The sequence below is a fragment of the Castor canadensis genome, chromosome 11 (assembly GCF_047511655.1).
Source record: "Castor canadensis chromosome 11, mCasCan1.hap1v2, whole genome shotgun sequence".
NCBI lineage: Eukaryota > Metazoa > Chordata > Mammalia > Rodentia > Castoridae > Castor > Castor canadensis.
In genome coordinates this window covers 64,188,066-64,203,891 of record NC_133396.1, presented here as the reverse complement: position 1 = coordinate 64,203,891, position 15,826 = coordinate 64,188,066, and the positions used below count along the sequence as shown (strand labels likewise).

Genomic DNA, 15,826 nt, shown 5'->3' with positions numbered 1-15,826 from the left:
CTTCAAAATAAGCAGGGCACGAATGGCGTACATCTGTAATACCAGCACTCAGGAGCTGTGGTGAAAGGAAGGCCAGGCTGGGCTATACGGTGAGACCCTGTCTCTAAAAAAAAATAAAGCCAGGCACCAGTGGCTCACACCTGTAATCCTAGCTACTCAGGAGGCAGAGATTAGGAGGATTGCAGTTCTAAGTCAGCCCAAGCAAACAGGTCACAAGACCCTATCTCAAAAATACCCAACAACAACAAAAAAAAGGCTTGTAGAGTGGCTCAAGTGGTAAAATGCCTCCCTAGTAAGCATGAAGCCCTGAATTCAAGTGCCAGTACTACCAAAAAGAAAAAAGAAATGAATATGCCAGGCACCAGTGGTTCACACCTATAATCCTAGCTACTTGGGAGGCTGAGATCAGGAGAATCTCAGTTTGAGGCCTGCTCAGGCAAATAATCTTCAAAGGGCAGAACAAAATGGACTAGAGCTGTGACTCAAGCAGTAGAGTACCTGCTTTGCAAGCTGTGAAGCCCTGAGTTCAAACCCTATCCTTGCCAAAAATAAATAAATAAATAATACTTCAAAATTTAAAATCTTATTATTATATGTCTAAAAATGCTCTTTTCCTTCAGGGAGAAAAATTGAGGATTTAATATTTAGCAATTTAGGTTCATTGTCCTGACACTATCTAAGTATTTTTCAAAATTGATATATTTTCTATTAAACTATATACTGCTGTTGATTCCAGCTCACTTACTTCAAGTTAGATCTCCTTAGTTTAGGGCTCTTTTCAATCGCCTCATGTCACTGGTGAAAAACTATGGCACAAGCTCAAAGTCACAAGGGCAGTTGGCAAAGCCAAGATCAGAAGTGGTAAGAGAGCAACGGGAGGGTGTCTGTGCAGGGGCTCAAAGGGTAGGAACAGTGTTCCTAGGACACTGCGCAGAAAACAGCCAGGCATTACCTTAGTTCTGTGGTTTTCTGCATTCAGCCCCTCATATAGAGATTTGTCGAAAGATACTTCACCAAGGATCTGCAGTTCGGTTACATTTCTTAGTAACTATGAGATGAGGGGAGGAAGAGAGGGGAACATGTTTTAAACATGGACTCACTATTTCTAGACACTTCTCACCACATTCCCTTTAAACATGTTCCTTTTCCAGTGTTCCCAAGCCTTGTTAATGGCCCCAGATCCACACAAGTACCCAAGCAAAAATCTGCAGTTACTTCTCAATTCTTTTCCCTTACCCTCTATCCTGTGCCATAATCCACCCAGTTTTTGATAATTCTTTTTTCAAAAAAAACTCTCAGCCAGGCCCATGGCTCACACCTATAATCCTAGCTACTTGGGATGCTGACATTGGGAGGATCGCAGTTCAAGGTTAGCCCAAACGAAATAGTTTGCAAGACCTCTCTCCAAAATAACCAGAACAAAATGGACTGAATCTTGGTGGGGGTTTTGTACATAGCAGAGCAGCTCCCTCCTTGAGATCTACTGAAAGTCAGCCCTCCACACAAGGGTTTCTTAAAAGAAAAAAAAAAAAAAAAAACCTAGACTGGAGGTATGGCTCAAGCAGTAGAGCACACAAAGCCCTAAGTTCAAACCCCAGTCCTACCAAAAGAAAAAAAATTCTCTCACACATGCCCTTTTCTTCACCCCCATTGCTACTTCTGCAGTTTGGACCTCATTCCTCTCACCCGCATCATTGCAGGATGTTAAAATTGATCACTAGTTTCCACTTTAGAATAAGTGATCAGGGAAGCCCTCTCTATGAAAAACTCCTGCTTGGAGTATTTGAGGTAAATGTAAGAGGAAACTACCCATGTGAAGATGCAGGGAAGAGCGATGTTAGGTAAAGGAACCACAAGTACAAAGACCCTGTGGCCAGAATAATACTGGCAAGGTAGAAGAACAGAAAGAACAGAACATTTGGGTATAAGAAAGGGACAAGAGAGAAAGAGGAGCACTAGGAGATAAAAGTCGAGGAATTAGGCAGAGCAGTGCTTTTCAGGCCATTAAAAAAGTAGGGCTGTTAGTCTAAGTGGGTCTAAACTCCATTGTTTGCTTTCTTCTTTCTTTTCTTAAGCAGGGGACTGGCATAATGAAGATGGGTAGTTGTTAAATGATGAATTATTTGTAGAAGTTATGGAAAAAGCAGAGGCAAGGAGAGAGGTTCAAGGGTTACTGCAATAGTCCCAGCAAGATATGGTGGCCCAAATTACAACAGTAACAGAAGAGATGGAGAGAAGTGAATGATTTAGAATATATTCTGGAGGTGGAATGGCAGGGCTTGCTGCTGGAATGGATATGGGGAGGTAGGAAAGGGAGAAGTCACAGGTTATTTCCTTCATTTCCTAGTATGGCACAGGAATAAATTACCTACCGAGGATAAGCAGAGTGACTGGCTAAGGAGCAGGCCGAGGCAGAAGGTGGATGGAGAAACCTAGTTTGTACATTTCATTTCAGATGCTCTTATTCTTTCTAGAGGAGAGATAATCCGGCCCTAGATCTGGATAATCAAAGATGGACCCCTTCGCCATTCCAATACCTGCTTGGAGTGACCCAAGGCGATCTCTGCAGCTACGGTTACATTTTCTTTATCGGATGTGATAGCGCAGCTCACGGAATGCCATTCCTCCACATGCTGGAAAAGCAAAATTTCATTAGCTTAATCCCTTTTCGTGAGTTAGGCGCTCGCTCTCTCTCTCTCTATATATATATTTGTTTGTTTGTTGTTGGTATTGGGGTTTGAACTCAGGACCTCACACTTACTAGGCAGGTGCTCTACCACTTGAGCCACTCCACCAGCCCCCTTTTTGTGAGTTAGGGCTGAAATTTTTAACACCTAGGACATAGCATCTTAAGGTCCCAGAATGGTGTGAGCAGTTTGGGCGCTCACCTGGACACAACACAATGTCAACCCTGGCAAACGTGACCCTGGGAGGAGGCTGAGGCGAGTCTTGCCAGCGGTCCTGCAGCTGCCTACAGGGAAGCCTTGGAAAGGGAGCAACCTGTCATCTCCTGCCACCCGTTTCGGGACTCCCCGACCCGTCCCTCCGCCTCTTGGGGCGGCCGCGCTCACCCGAGACCGATGGCTCCCACAAGCGCGCTCCTGCCTCTGGGCGCACACAGTGTGGGCCTGAAACGAGAACCATTGACGCTACGCGTGAGCAAACCACCCCCGGCGGCTCCCGCGGGGCCAGGCCGAACCGCGAGTGGCCGGGCGCTAGGACCCAGGGGACAGACGGGAGCACACGCGCCGCGAGCCAAGTCTCGCGGTGTTTGTATTTGAACAGTTTGGCGGGTGCCGGCCATGGCGGCGTCACGCTCGCGGGCCGGGAGCCGGCTGTTCCGGACGTACGGGGCTGGGGGCGGCGGGAGGCCGCGGTGCCGGCTGGGCGGGGAAGCCGTGCGGTGGTTCTCCCCGCAGGATCGCAAGCGCTTCTTCAGCAGCAGCGCCAGCAGCGACGCCAGCTGCGAGCCCTCGCACTCCGTGCCTTCCGACGACCCTGACGACCCCGACTTCCCCGGCAGCCCGGTCGGCCGACGGCGAAGGCGTCCTGGGGCCCGGCGGGCTCTGACCGCGACCCCGAGACGCCAGAGGCTGAGGGCTCGGCCCCCGCAGAAGTGCAGCACCCCGTGCGGCCCGTACCGACCGCCGCCCTTCCCCAGCCGCAACCCGGGCCGCCTGAGCCCGGACCTCAGCGTGTGCAGCCAGCCGGAGGACGGCGACGAGCTGGGCACCAGTGCCTCCCTGTTCAGCTCTCCGGCCTCGCCCGAGGCCCCCGCCTCTCCGGATGCAGCCTCCGCAGCCCCGAGCGATTTCTCCTCCCCGGACCGAACATCCCTCCCCGACTCCCGGGAAGCATACACCGGAGGAGGCAGGTTCACCAGGATGGCCCTCCGAGCGCACGCCAGCCTCAGGTCAGCCCTCTGTAACCTTACGGACTCAGGAAGCCCTGAGGATTCTGAGTTCCGGACAGATGAAAAGGATGTGAAGGGGTCCTGTAGTAAAAGGCGGCGGAAAGGAGACAGACTCGGGGCCCCTGCTCTATCGGGCATGGGTAAAAAGAGGGCAGCAGACCAAGGCTCTTGTCAAAAGACTGGGTCTCAAGGAGCCGTCCGGATAGATTATGAGGAGGCTAGAGGCTGCAGCGGCTTTATTGTACCTGGGAAAGTCGACAGGCTTAAGAGAGCTGAGCCAAGCCAGAAGAGGAAGCATCAGGAAGCAGTGGAAACCTCTGTTCTCCATTCCCACCAGACTAAAAAAGGCCAAAAGATGGGAGAAGATTCATCCCTTTCCCAGGACCTAACTCATTTACAGAAAACCTGCTCTTGGACCAAAGCCAAGGCCTCCTTCAGTTTCCACAAGAAGAAAATTGTGACTGATGTGTTGGAGGCATGCAGCAACTATACCATTGCCACTTCCCTCTCTGGGTCCCTCTTATCAAACCGTTCTGTCGTGAACAGAACAAACAGTGCTCTGTCCCCTTGGCACTCCTCTTCTCTGTATTTGCTAAGCCCTTTAAAGACTCTACATGTTGTAGACAAAAAGGCATCTGATGCTGAAAAGGTTTATGGGGAATGCAATCAGGAAGGCCCTATCCCCTTTAGCTGTTGCCTTTCCACAAGAAAACTGGAATACTGTGAGAAGATTGGGGAAGGGGTGTTTGGTGAAGTGTTTCAAACAATCACTGATCACACACCTGTAGCCCTAAAAATCATTGCTATTGAAGGACCAGATTTAGTCAATGGATCCCATCAGAAAACCTTTGAGGAAATCCTGCCAGAGATCATCATTTCCAAAGAGTTGAGCCTCCTGTCTGATGAGACATGCAACCGCACAGAAGGCTTTATTGGTTTGAACTCGGTGCACTGTGTTCAAGGGTGTTACCCTCCCTTGCTCCTCAAAGCCTGGGATCACTATAACTCAACCAAAGGGTCTGCAAATGACCGGCCTGACTTTTTTGAGGAAGACCAGCTCTTCATTGTACTTGAATTTGAGTTTGGTGGCATCGACTTAGAGCAAATGAAAACTAAACTGCCCTCCATTGCTACTGCAAAGAGCATTCTACACCAGATCACAGCATCCCTTGCAGTGGCAGAGGCATCTCTGCACTTTGAGCACCGGGACTTACACTGGGGGAATGTGCTCTTAAAGAAAACCAACCTCAAAGAGCTCCACTACACTCTTAATGGAAAGACAAGCACCATCCCCACCCGTGGGCTGCAAGTCAACATCATTGACTACACACTGTCACGCTTGGAACGGGATGGGATTGTGGTTTTCTGTGACATTTCCATGGATGAGGACCTATTTACAGGTGAAGGTGACTACCAGTTTGAAATCTACAGGCTCATGAGGAAGGAGAACAACAACTGCTGGGGTGAATATCACCCTTATAATAATGTGCTTTGGCTACATTACCTCACAGACAAGATTCTGAATCAAATGACCTTTAAGAAAAAGTGTAGTACTCCTGCCATGAGGCAAGTGAAGAGACAGCTCCAGCATTTCCAAAGGACAGTACTGAACTTCAGCTCTGCCGCTGACCTGCTCTGCCAACACAGTCTATTTAAGTAAGCCAAATGTATCTTATTGCCCCAAACTAAAAGGACATTGGTCTTGAAACCTCTAATGCTGTTTTTCAATCTCTGTTCCCAGAGCAGGGTGGAGGGTGAATGCCCATTCATATGTGTTTCCAGCAGCTCTTTAAACCAGAATTTGTTCTCAAATAGAAATTGAAATGTTTGTTAAAATGATTAAGATTGCTGTTAAAAATGTTCTTTAAACTACATATGGGAACAAGTGTTTAAAACTTGTAAATCCTCCTTCTAATTGTCAGCAGAATCCATCCCATAAATTCCATACTTTTGTTTTTGAGCCTTGACACTTCATGTAGCCTGAGCAAAATAATCAGGAAAGCCCAGGCCTTAGCCATTATACTGATTCTGTTGTTTTAGGTATTGAGGCTGGCTTTGGGAACTGGACAACAGATGTGTTGTAAAATGAAAGCAATGAGGCTGTAGCAAAGACCAAGAAAGAGATTGGAAGGAGAGGAAAGGAAGACAATTCATATTGAAAAGTGAGAAATGTTACATTTATCAAGCTCTCAAACCAATCACATAGAAAAAACCAAAATCTATCAATTTTCAAAGGGAAAATAAATGTCTCTATTGCCACTAATAATGTTTGAATTTCTGCTTATTTTCATCAGAGAAAGGAAAACATGCTGCTTTAAGACCTGAGTGGTCACTATTCCTTCTGAACATTACTCCTTATGCTTTCCCAAGGTTAGCCACCCTCCTCCATTGGTTGGTTGGTTTTTTGTTTTTTTTTTTTTTGGTGGGGGAGGGGACAGGATGTCACTCTATAACCTTGAAATCATGATCTTCCTGCCTCAGTCTTTAGATTACTAGGATTATAGGCATGCACCACCACTTTTGGCTATTAATCTTATTTTTTATTCCTAACGTTCTAGGTTTTATACCTTTGAGATCCTTAGTTACTCTGGAAAAAGATGTGGTCATTATAAAGAATCACTGTTACATACCTGAGTCTTTGTCAGGTTTTTCACTCTTACTGCATAGAGGCCTTGTAATTTGGTTGGAATACAAATTTGCAACTGGAATTGGGCTCCAAAGAGATTTTCCCCATGGATCTGCCAAATAAAATCAGAGCAGGAAGTCAAAGCTTGTGTTATTTTGCCAGCTGTAGGTCTGCAATAAGCACTAAGCACTCACACTGAAGAGGAATTCTTTGTGGTCAGATAGTCCCTGGCTTGTGTTCACATACATCACTGACGGTCTGCAATTGAGAGAACAAGTGTTAGGCCTCAAGGTCCCCTTCTCATTTTGAATGAACTTAAATGCTTCCAACTGTATACACTAGAACAGAGGGCACCAGATGCTTAAGAGGAATCAAAGCTAAATATCAAATTTAAAGTGGTTGCAGGGCAAGTGGGATATTTGTATCCTGTATGGTCGGACTAGTTCACTTGTAAGTGTAGCCTTACCTTTCTTCTTCCTTAATTCCAACCCCACAGCCCCTCTTTTCTGTCTATAGCATCAAATCAGTTCCCTTTTGTAGCAAGCCAGTTAATACTGTTCCTTTGATGACCATTTTGGAATTTCTAAAACCCAAACCATTAGTGCCCTTCTCAGAGAAGGACAATGTCCACATCTCCCCTGACTACCAATTCCATCCTCAAGAGAGAAGGGCTAAAGCTGTCCTCTATCAGGTGACACAGTTGTCAGTCCCTTGGGAGTACTTACTTGGAAAGAACTGCAATGAAGACATGCTTGAATAGAAGGCTGTGCATCTCTCTGGCCAAAGACCTTTCATCAGAACTGGGAATAAGAAATGTTAGTTCACAGCATAACTGCTTCGTACTTAACAGTTGCTTTTCTACCTTAGTTTCCTAGGGTCTTGGTTGGGGGTAGGGTGTCAGAAAATTCTCTTAGAGATAAAGTGCAAAAGAATCACTAGAAGACCACACTTAGAGAAATACTGATTTTTAGAAGAATTTTTCAGCCTCAACACTGGACATTTTGGGCCAGTTGTCCTATATATTGTATAACGGTTAACAGCATTCTTGGTCTCTACCCACTAGACGCCAGTAGCACCTCCTAAGTCATGGCAATCAAAAATGTTTCCAGGCATTGTTTCTGGGGAAAAAAATCTCTCCTGATAGCCCCCTCCCAACATCATACCACACCCTTTCCCTAAACATGGAGGTTTCACAGATGACAGTGACCCCAAAGTTAAGTAAGCCAGAACTAAAAGCTCCAACTCAAAGTTCATTCCACCAGACTATCCCCATAATTTTACTTTGGGTGAATGAAAGGACATTTTAAATGTTGACAACAGGAAAAAAAAAAAAGCAGAGTTATTGCCGGGGCACATGGGCCTTCTGTGGGTCACTGAGGTTGCCCTCCTGGTCAGTGAGGGTTCCACAGCTCACAGCATGCACATGGGAGGGACATCTCTTCCAAAGTATGGACACTACTTACTTGGAGATGGTCACAGTGATGGCTGCTGTCCTATTAGGAAAGGGAAAAGCATTCTCCTCTAGCTGCCAAACTACTGAGACGTTTGCCTGTTTTAAAGGGGGGAAATGCTCACTTGATTCCACTATACTTTTACTGCTCATAATCCAAACTGCTTACTAACTAAGCAGAGCTAGGAAACATAAGTTGCACTCCTCTCATTTTTTTGTAGCATGCCACATTCCACATCCATTATTTCACATAAGCTTCACAATGCAAATAATGGAGTAAGAAAGGCAGACAGCATTATTCACTTCTACAGTTGAGAAGTGAATTCCTGTGGCACAGAGATAATTTGGTCTGATGCCCTTCCACACTACCCCCACTTCACTTGCTTTCCTAGGGTGAACCAACACTTTGGCAATGGCTGCATCCTGGAAAACTATTCCCCATCTCCACCACTCTTTTCAGAGTAAATTTAGCACCGCTATGAGCTGACTAAGTAAAGGGAAGCACAGATGTCATGACTGAAAGATTTGAATGAAGCTGGGACATAGACACCAACTCCAGGGTTGTGAGAAGAGCCAACCAATCAAGACATGATTGGCATGACAGGCATGGTGGCTCATGCCTGTAATCCTAGCTACTCAGGAAGCAGAGATCAGGAGGATTGTGATTCAAGGCCAACACAGGCAAATAATTAAATAGACCAAATCTTGAAAATACCCAACACTAAAAGGCTGGTGGAGTGGCTCAAGTGGTAGAGTGCTTGCCTAGCAAGTGTGAAACCCTGAGTTCAAACCCTGGTACCCTCTCCCCCCCCCCAAAAAAAAAAGACTCACAGATGACTTCTTAAGTATTGGGTGACCAATCTTGCAATTCATGACCTGGATGGAAGCAGCTGGCACAGGGTCATCACACTGAATATCTGGAAACAGAGGCTATTAACACAGAAGGAGACGCAGTTCTTAAGGAACAATGGAAGAGCAGTTTCTTCACACAAATTCAGCAATTGTTCACTGATTTTTCTATAAGCCAGACACTCTGCCAAGAGCAGGGATACAGTAAGTCAGACTTGGTCCCTGTCTTCCTCACAGGCTGGGCAGGAGGGCTCAGCAGTAGAGAGCTGAGGGGTTTTAAAAGGCCTAAGGGGTAGTTTTGTGAGAGCAGCAGAGTAGCTGTTAGCAAGAGATTGGTTGTCAGTACAGAGCTCTTGTACAGGAAAGGAGACATTTGCACTGGGCTGTGAACCAATGCAAATGCCACATACTAAAACAGAGGAAGAGGCCATTTTCAACCATTGCCCCTCATCTGGACCACTGGATATAGAAAACAGTTCTCAGGCCAGGTGCCAGTGGCTCGTGCCTATAATCCTAGCTACTCAAGAGGATTGAGCTTCAAAGCCAGCCCAGGCAAATAGTTCATGAAACCCTATCTCAAAAGTACCCAACACAAAACAGGCTGGCGGAGTGGCTCAAGTGGTAGAACGTCTGCCTAGTAAGCCTGATGCCCTGAATCCAAATCCTAGTATCAAAAAAGAAAAAAGAAATCAGTTCTTTCACAGATGGTGCATCACTAGTTCTAGTCTAGATGCATAGGAGACCATTTCATTTTTTTAATATAATGGATGCTATCCTAGCCCAAATAATCTAAGACCACTGGAGAAAAACTATATTTTCAACAAAGTCAGGTTTTTTGACTCATTGCAGTGAGGGAAACTGTACTGTGGGGTGTCTCACTCCAATAAAGGAAAAGACAGTAATTAAAGGATTCTATGGTTGGACAGATTTCGGGCAAAATGTAAATAAAGTACTTTTGGTAGCCTCCAAGCAAAGCAGAACTGAGTAAAGGAGTCAACCAATGACAGGTCTGGATGGCAGAGTGGTCCCAGTGTCCATTTCCTTGGAAATAATTAAAAGTTAATATAGATTACACTTTATCTGAAGCTCTGTATCTAAGACTAGAATATACAAGACATAGCTCTGCCTTTGTCTCAGAATCCTTTTCTTGGCCTCAGCTTCCCCATTCACTAAACTACTCAGGCCCTTCCAATCGAAAAAGTACACTTAAAACATGAGTCTGTTCAGCCTGGAGAAGAGAAGATTTGGGGATATGTGACCACTTCCTCCAGACTACCAATTCAATCTGCTTCTCTTTGTCAAAGTAACTTAGATTCTCCAGGCAAGAGTGAGATGGTTTCATAATTATTGATATAATTTTGAATAGCAAAGTTACTGACCATCTGTGAGGTAAGAAAACAAAATTTCTCAATGTTGTTATACTTTACAGCTGCAGGTATCTTTAGGAGAAGAGTTTCCTAGTATTTTGGTAACTGGCCTTGTGTCTATGATCGCAACCTGGTGAATGGCAGGGCAAATTTTTACTTTCCCAATCCAGATTAATTTTTACTTTCTCAATGCCTCAAGGCTAGTAGAGCTCACTTATACAATCCTCATTAAGAAAAGCCATATGCAGGGGTGATTGTATAGCCAAATGGTGCCACTGAAGGTTTTTAGGGCATAGGATGGCTCCACAGCCTAAACTCTGACTGAAGCAGATTCACCTAGCTGCTACTCATGTTTTACTGGATGAACCAGGGGGAAGCTGGAAGCAGGGAGACTAGTAAGGAGGCCACCATAAAAAAAGCAGGTATGCAGCAAATGGAAGCCATGAATGGCGTGTTTCCAAAGCTGCTGTCAGTTACCTTTTGAATCCTCTTAAATTGCAAGTTTCTGGGGTAATGCAAGGCCATGTTTGTCATGTAGGACTCTTCCCCAGAGTTGGTTAGGCTGATGTTCATGATCACCTCCTTGGTGAGACCCACCACCAGTTCTTGACTGCACAAGGTAAACATAAAAGTGTTACCCATTTATGTAACCTGTAAAAGCTTCAATATACTAGAATAGCACGTTCTTAACTAACTTCTTAGATAAACTGCCTAAAAGATACATTTACCTTAGATTTTCTTCCTTCAACAGAAGCAAACACCTGGATGCCACACCCACCTCAGTTGCTAGGTGAGATTATGACTATCATCTACTTAGTGCTGACCGTGTGCGAAACACTGTGTTTCACATTTAATCCTCATAATATCACTACAAATCATACAATTGCTTTATTTTGAAGAAGAAGAAACAAGCCTCAAGAGGACAATTCGCCTGAGGCCTAGCAGACTCCAAAGAAAGGAGAATTGTGTCTAAATCCTCTTTCTGCCATCAATTCAGTATGACCCTAGGCAAGGTTCTCCATGACAAGAATTCATCCATTTTACAAACACTGACAGAGCACTGTACATGTGCCAGGTGCTCTGCTCAGTACTGGAGACTAGAATACACAAGACATAGCTCTGCCTTTGTCTCAGAGTCCTCTTCTTGGCCTCAGCTTCCCCATTCACTAAAGTACTCAGGCCCTTCCAATCGAAAAAGTACACTTAAAACATGAGTCTGTTCAGCCTGGAGAAGAGAAGACTTGGGGATATGTGATCACTTCCTCCAGACTACCAAGGATCCCAGACTTCAGAGACTTAAGTAGTTGTTGAGATTTATGAGACGACACAGTAATAGCACAAAGAAAACTTCGCTCTATCTCTCTGTCTCTCTCTCTCTCCCCCTTCCTCCCTTTTCTTTTTTGTTTTTTGGAGACAGGGTCTTGCTATATAGTCCAGGCTGCCCTGAAAACTCTCGATCCTCCTGCTTCAGCCTACCAAGTGCTAGTATTATAGGAATGTACCATCACGCCCAGCAGGAAACACATTAGCCATCTGAAATGTCCAAAGATGGAATATACAGATCTTGGAAGCAATGTGTTTTGTTATTGTTTGTTGTGTTTTCATTTTGTCACAGCTGGAAAGAAATGGATTGATTGAGGGAAAGATAGGAAGCAGACACAGAGTCTTCTGTGGAAATCCATATGAGAGGTGATACATGCCTTATGAAGACAACAGTAGAAGTTGGAAGAAGGGGAGGATGTCAGAGATGATAAAGCAAGGAGAGAGAGATAGAGAGAGAGGGGGAAGGAATGAGGAATTCTGAGTATTGCCATTACTCACTGAGGACAAGACCACAGGAGGGAGATTCCAGGACAGAGGAAGATAAGTTCAGTCTGGAGCAGAAGCAGAGGTGCCAATATGATTAAAATGTAGAGCTGCTGAGTGTCTGTTGGATATATCGTTCTAAAGCCAGAAGATCTGAGCATCATCAGAGTACTTAACAAGCTTTCTTAACCTTAAGTTCAGTGTTTCAGAGGTCCCAGAATACAAGCATTTATGTATGCATGCATGGTCTTCTAGGGAGAGGGGGTCTTCAGTGTTTGTTATATTTTTTTTCAGGGATTCATGCCTGCAGAAAGGTTAAAAAACACTGTGACATCTGCACCATTCTTAGGCTCAGCAGTACTTTTGAAATAGATGAGAACACGTGCTATGAACACTAGGGAGCAAAGCAGGGAAATGTGTGAGTGCAGCATCTCTCACCGGCCAGGAGGGTGTGGTTCTTGGCTATAATTAACTCCCCTGTTGGAAACTGCTGTGGCTGCTTGTTAGGCAGCATTCCAAAGCATTCAAAGGTCTTCAGGTGGGTCCTCAGTGATGGGCATCATTTAGCCATCTGTCTGAAATGCAAGCCCTACAAATGCAGGTCTGAGAGGGCTTGAGAAACAGCATTCTTCCAAAGATGCCAAATCTTGCCAACTGGCCATCAGCATCATGATACACAGCACTCAGGAAGGCGTCTTTTTTTTTTTTTTTTGCAGTACTGGAGTTTGAACTCAGGGTCTACACCTTGAACCAGCCCTTTTTTTGTGATGGGTTTCTTTTTTCGAGATAGGGTCTCACGGACTATTTGCCTGGGCTGACTTCCAACCATGATCCTCCTGATCTCTGCCTCTTGAGTAGTTAGAATGACAGGCATGAGCACATATCCAAAACTAAACTCATGATCTTGGTTCAGTTCTTGGGAACTCCATCATTGTAGAATTCAGGTGTCTCAATACTCAACAGAACCTTTATAGTAGGCCCTGGAATTTGTAGTGATGGAAACGGTTCCTATCTCTACTGTCTAATACTGCATGTGGGCATGTGGCAGGTGCCACTGAGGAACTCAATTTTTAATTATATTTAAATTTAATGACTTTAAGTTTAAGATAGGTAAGTGGGTGAATGGCCAGTGTGTCAAAAGGTACAGTTCTAGAAGTTCAGGCCCTCTCTTTCACTGCCCATGTCCCTTGTGAGCAAGTCTATGACTTCTAACTTTCTTTGTTATCAACCAGATCCAAGCCACTGTCATCTCTTGCCTGCATTATTACAGTAGTAATCACTACCTCCCTGCTTCCTCCTCTGCTCCAACAGTCCATTCTCAACACATCAGCAAGAATTCTAGTGTTGAAATGCGACATAGAGCCACTCCTCTGGCCTCCCAGTTTGCAGCGAATATAAGGATCCCACTTCTATCTCTCCTGCATTGCTTCCCATCCTCCCTCACCACACTGCCACCGCACTGGGACCCTGTCCTGCCTCCCATCTGCCAGGCATGCTCCCACCTCAGGATATTTGTAGCTCCTCTTTCTTCAGACACCCACATATATCATTCCCCCCGCCTCTTCCTCACTGTGCCAAATGCCACCCTCCCTGACTACCATATTAAAAAATTCAGCCTCACCTCCACCTAGCACTCTTCACTTTTCCTGCCTTATTTTTCTTTGTAGTACATCTTATCAATATAGAGCTTACTTATCTACTATCCCTCCTAAAAGCACCAGGAGTGCAGAGATATTTGTTTGTGTTGTTCACTGAGGTGCTTGATACAGGGTAGACACTCCAGAAATATTTGATGAATTAATTAATTTGGCCAATAGGTGAGCCAGGAAAGAGGTCACCTCTAACTGAGGTCATCCTAGAAGTGAGGATCACTGAATTATGAATCAGCATTATCCAGGATATCAAGAGTCCTGAGTTCAAGCTCACCCAATAACCATTGTGACCCTAGGTAAGGCCCTCAGCTACTATGTCTATTTCTAATCTATAAAATGGAAATAGGAATCTCTTGTCTTGCTTTCCTCTCAGGCTGGCTTAGATTACAAATGCTGACACCTTTTGAGGGTCATGAGGGGAAGGAGAAGGAACTATGCGATGATGTATCCCAATGAGGTGTTTGCCCAGATAAACCTTTTGGAGGAAGTCAACTGCAGAAACAATAATGACAGGATCCAACTCACTGAGAAATGGTGGTGGCCATATGTAACTCGACGACACAAAACAGCTTATTTCTGCAGGCCTTCTCATAGGGTAGCTGTAACCAGACACAAAATGCAGGGTCAGCCCAAGGGTCCTTCCTTCTCCAGCAGCCCTGCCTCATGATCTGCTTAGAACACTTGACCCCTCCTATCTCCCATTCTTCCTGCTTTGACAAGTGCAGTTAGAGAAGAGTGAAGGCTGACACTGGGATTGTATTCACATCGCAAGGGACATTCCTGGACCTGGCTTACAACATCGGCACACTATAAGCCAGGCCCCTGACCAAGGTCAAAAATGTGGTGACCTTCATGGAATGATGGGCATACCTGTCACATATCATGGGCATTAAACAGTTAAAGTCACAACCAGCTCGCTATTTTGAACACGGGGGCGGGGAGGATGAAAACCTTTGTGAAGCTTCCAAAGTCCTTTCAAGGGGTCACCTGACCAAATGTTGTCAGGTCCAGTCTTTGGCAGTTCTCCCCCTTCGCACCTCTCTCCACCCTCCTCCTCCCCCACTGATCCATGATCAGTCTTCTCTGTAAGTTAACTCTTTCCCTTGCAATCTTGTTTATGCATCACAAACTAATTCAGAAAAATCACATTTATCTCAAAAGGCCCCTTCAAGGTTTGAAAAGCCTAGTTTGAGTGGAACAATTAAATTTCTAAAGTAGCTGGTTCTATCTTTGGTAATGAAGGAAAGCGCTAGCTCCTTAGCTGGGAGGATCTGCATGTACCTTCCTGGTTGTCAGTGACCACCACTGTAGCATTCTGCAGAGGGCCTCCTGGCCTGGGATTGGAAGGGGGCCCAGAGCTTGAAACCAGACCTACTTCCTGGAGAACCAAGATGCTGTTTGCAAAAGTCAGATCATGGAGCTCTAGCTGGGTTAAGAGGGTTTGGGTTTTGTTTTCTTTCGTTCTTTCTTTCTTTTTCTCCCTTCCCTTCCCAAACCTTCCCTCCCCTGCACTCCCCTCCCTTTCCCTTCCTTTCCTTCTGCTTCTTCTTTTTAATCTTCTTTTTGGTGCTAGGGATGGAGCCCAGGGCCTCATGCATGCTAGGCAAATGTTCTACCAGTGAGCCCCAGCCCCAGCCCTGTTTCATTTTTTATATAACCAAATAGTCTGTTCTCTTTCACCTAACACCTGTGAAAGAGAAAAGGGTTAAACCAAACCATCTAAGCTCCCTGCTAGAAATCATTTTCTGGTAACATCTACATTAGACAATTTTTCTTCATCCTTTTTTGTAAATGAAATAGAAAATTTTAAATCTCTTTTCCAAACCATCATAGTAATAATTAAGGCAAGACTCATAAATTGATGCCAAGCTGGATAAGGACAAAATCTCAAAGCATCTCACCATAAAATACTTATTCATTACAAAGGGAAACAGAAATGGCAATGGGAGAAATCAATATTGCATGCCTCCTGCTGTGCTACTCTAAGGACACAACTTTACTTCTGTGATATTCCTGCCTCAAAGGCACAACCTGAATCTGAGGTTTGTCTATAGAAACATCAGATAAGCCTAAACTGAGGAACATCTACCAATATCTGGCCTGTGAACTTCAAAATTGTAAAGGTCATTAAAGATAAGAGGAAAGACAGATAACTTATTTCAG

At 45.0% G+C, this 15,826-nt stretch overlaps 2 protein-coding genes across 5 annotated transcripts in view; one reads left to right on the top strand and one right to left on the bottom strand.

Annotated features, from left to right (window-relative positions):
• Window positions 1-15,826, bottom strand: part of Itgae (integrin subunit alpha E) — a 60,800-nt gene that overhangs the window by 4,076 nt on the left and 40,898 nt on the right. For 2 of the 4 annotated variants that reach the window (XM_074047169.1, XM_074047171.1), the window contains exons 20-28: window positions 14,189-14,262; window positions 10,683-10,815; window positions 8,821-8,919; window positions 8,003-8,088; window positions 7,265-7,339; window positions 6,734-6,797; window positions 6,544-6,651; window positions 3,072-3,128; window positions 2,538-2,633 (exon numbers count right to left, since the gene is read on the bottom strand). In XM_074047169.1, the coding sequence (XP_073903270.1) occupies window positions 2,538-2,633; window positions 3,072-3,128; window positions 6,544-6,651; window positions 6,734-6,797; window positions 7,265-7,339; window positions 8,003-8,088; window positions 8,821-8,919; window positions 10,683-10,815; window positions 14,189-14,262 (792 nt within the window). Of the gene's footprint in view, window positions 1-952; window positions 1,049-2,537; window positions 2,634-3,071; window positions 3,129-6,543; window positions 6,652-6,733; window positions 6,798-7,264; window positions 7,340-8,002; window positions 8,089-8,820; window positions 8,920-10,682; window positions 10,816-14,188; window positions 14,263-15,826 lie in introns of all 4 variants that reach the window. The other 2 variants (XM_074047168.1, XM_074047170.1) reach the window with 2 other exon arrangements.
• Haspin (histone H3 associated protein kinase) lies at window positions 3,303-6,950 on the top strand. The gene has a single exon (XM_020176400.2). It carries the CDS (start codon window positions 3,303-3,305, stop codon window positions 5,571-5,573), a length of 2,271 nt encoding a protein of 756 aa, XP_020031989.2. The 3' UTR covers window positions 5,574-6,950.

Coding starts and splice junctions, on each gene's coding strand:
- Haspin (XM_020176400.2), top strand. CDS start 3,303: ATGGCGGCGTCACGCTCGCGGGCCGGGAGCCGGCTGTTCCGGACGTAC.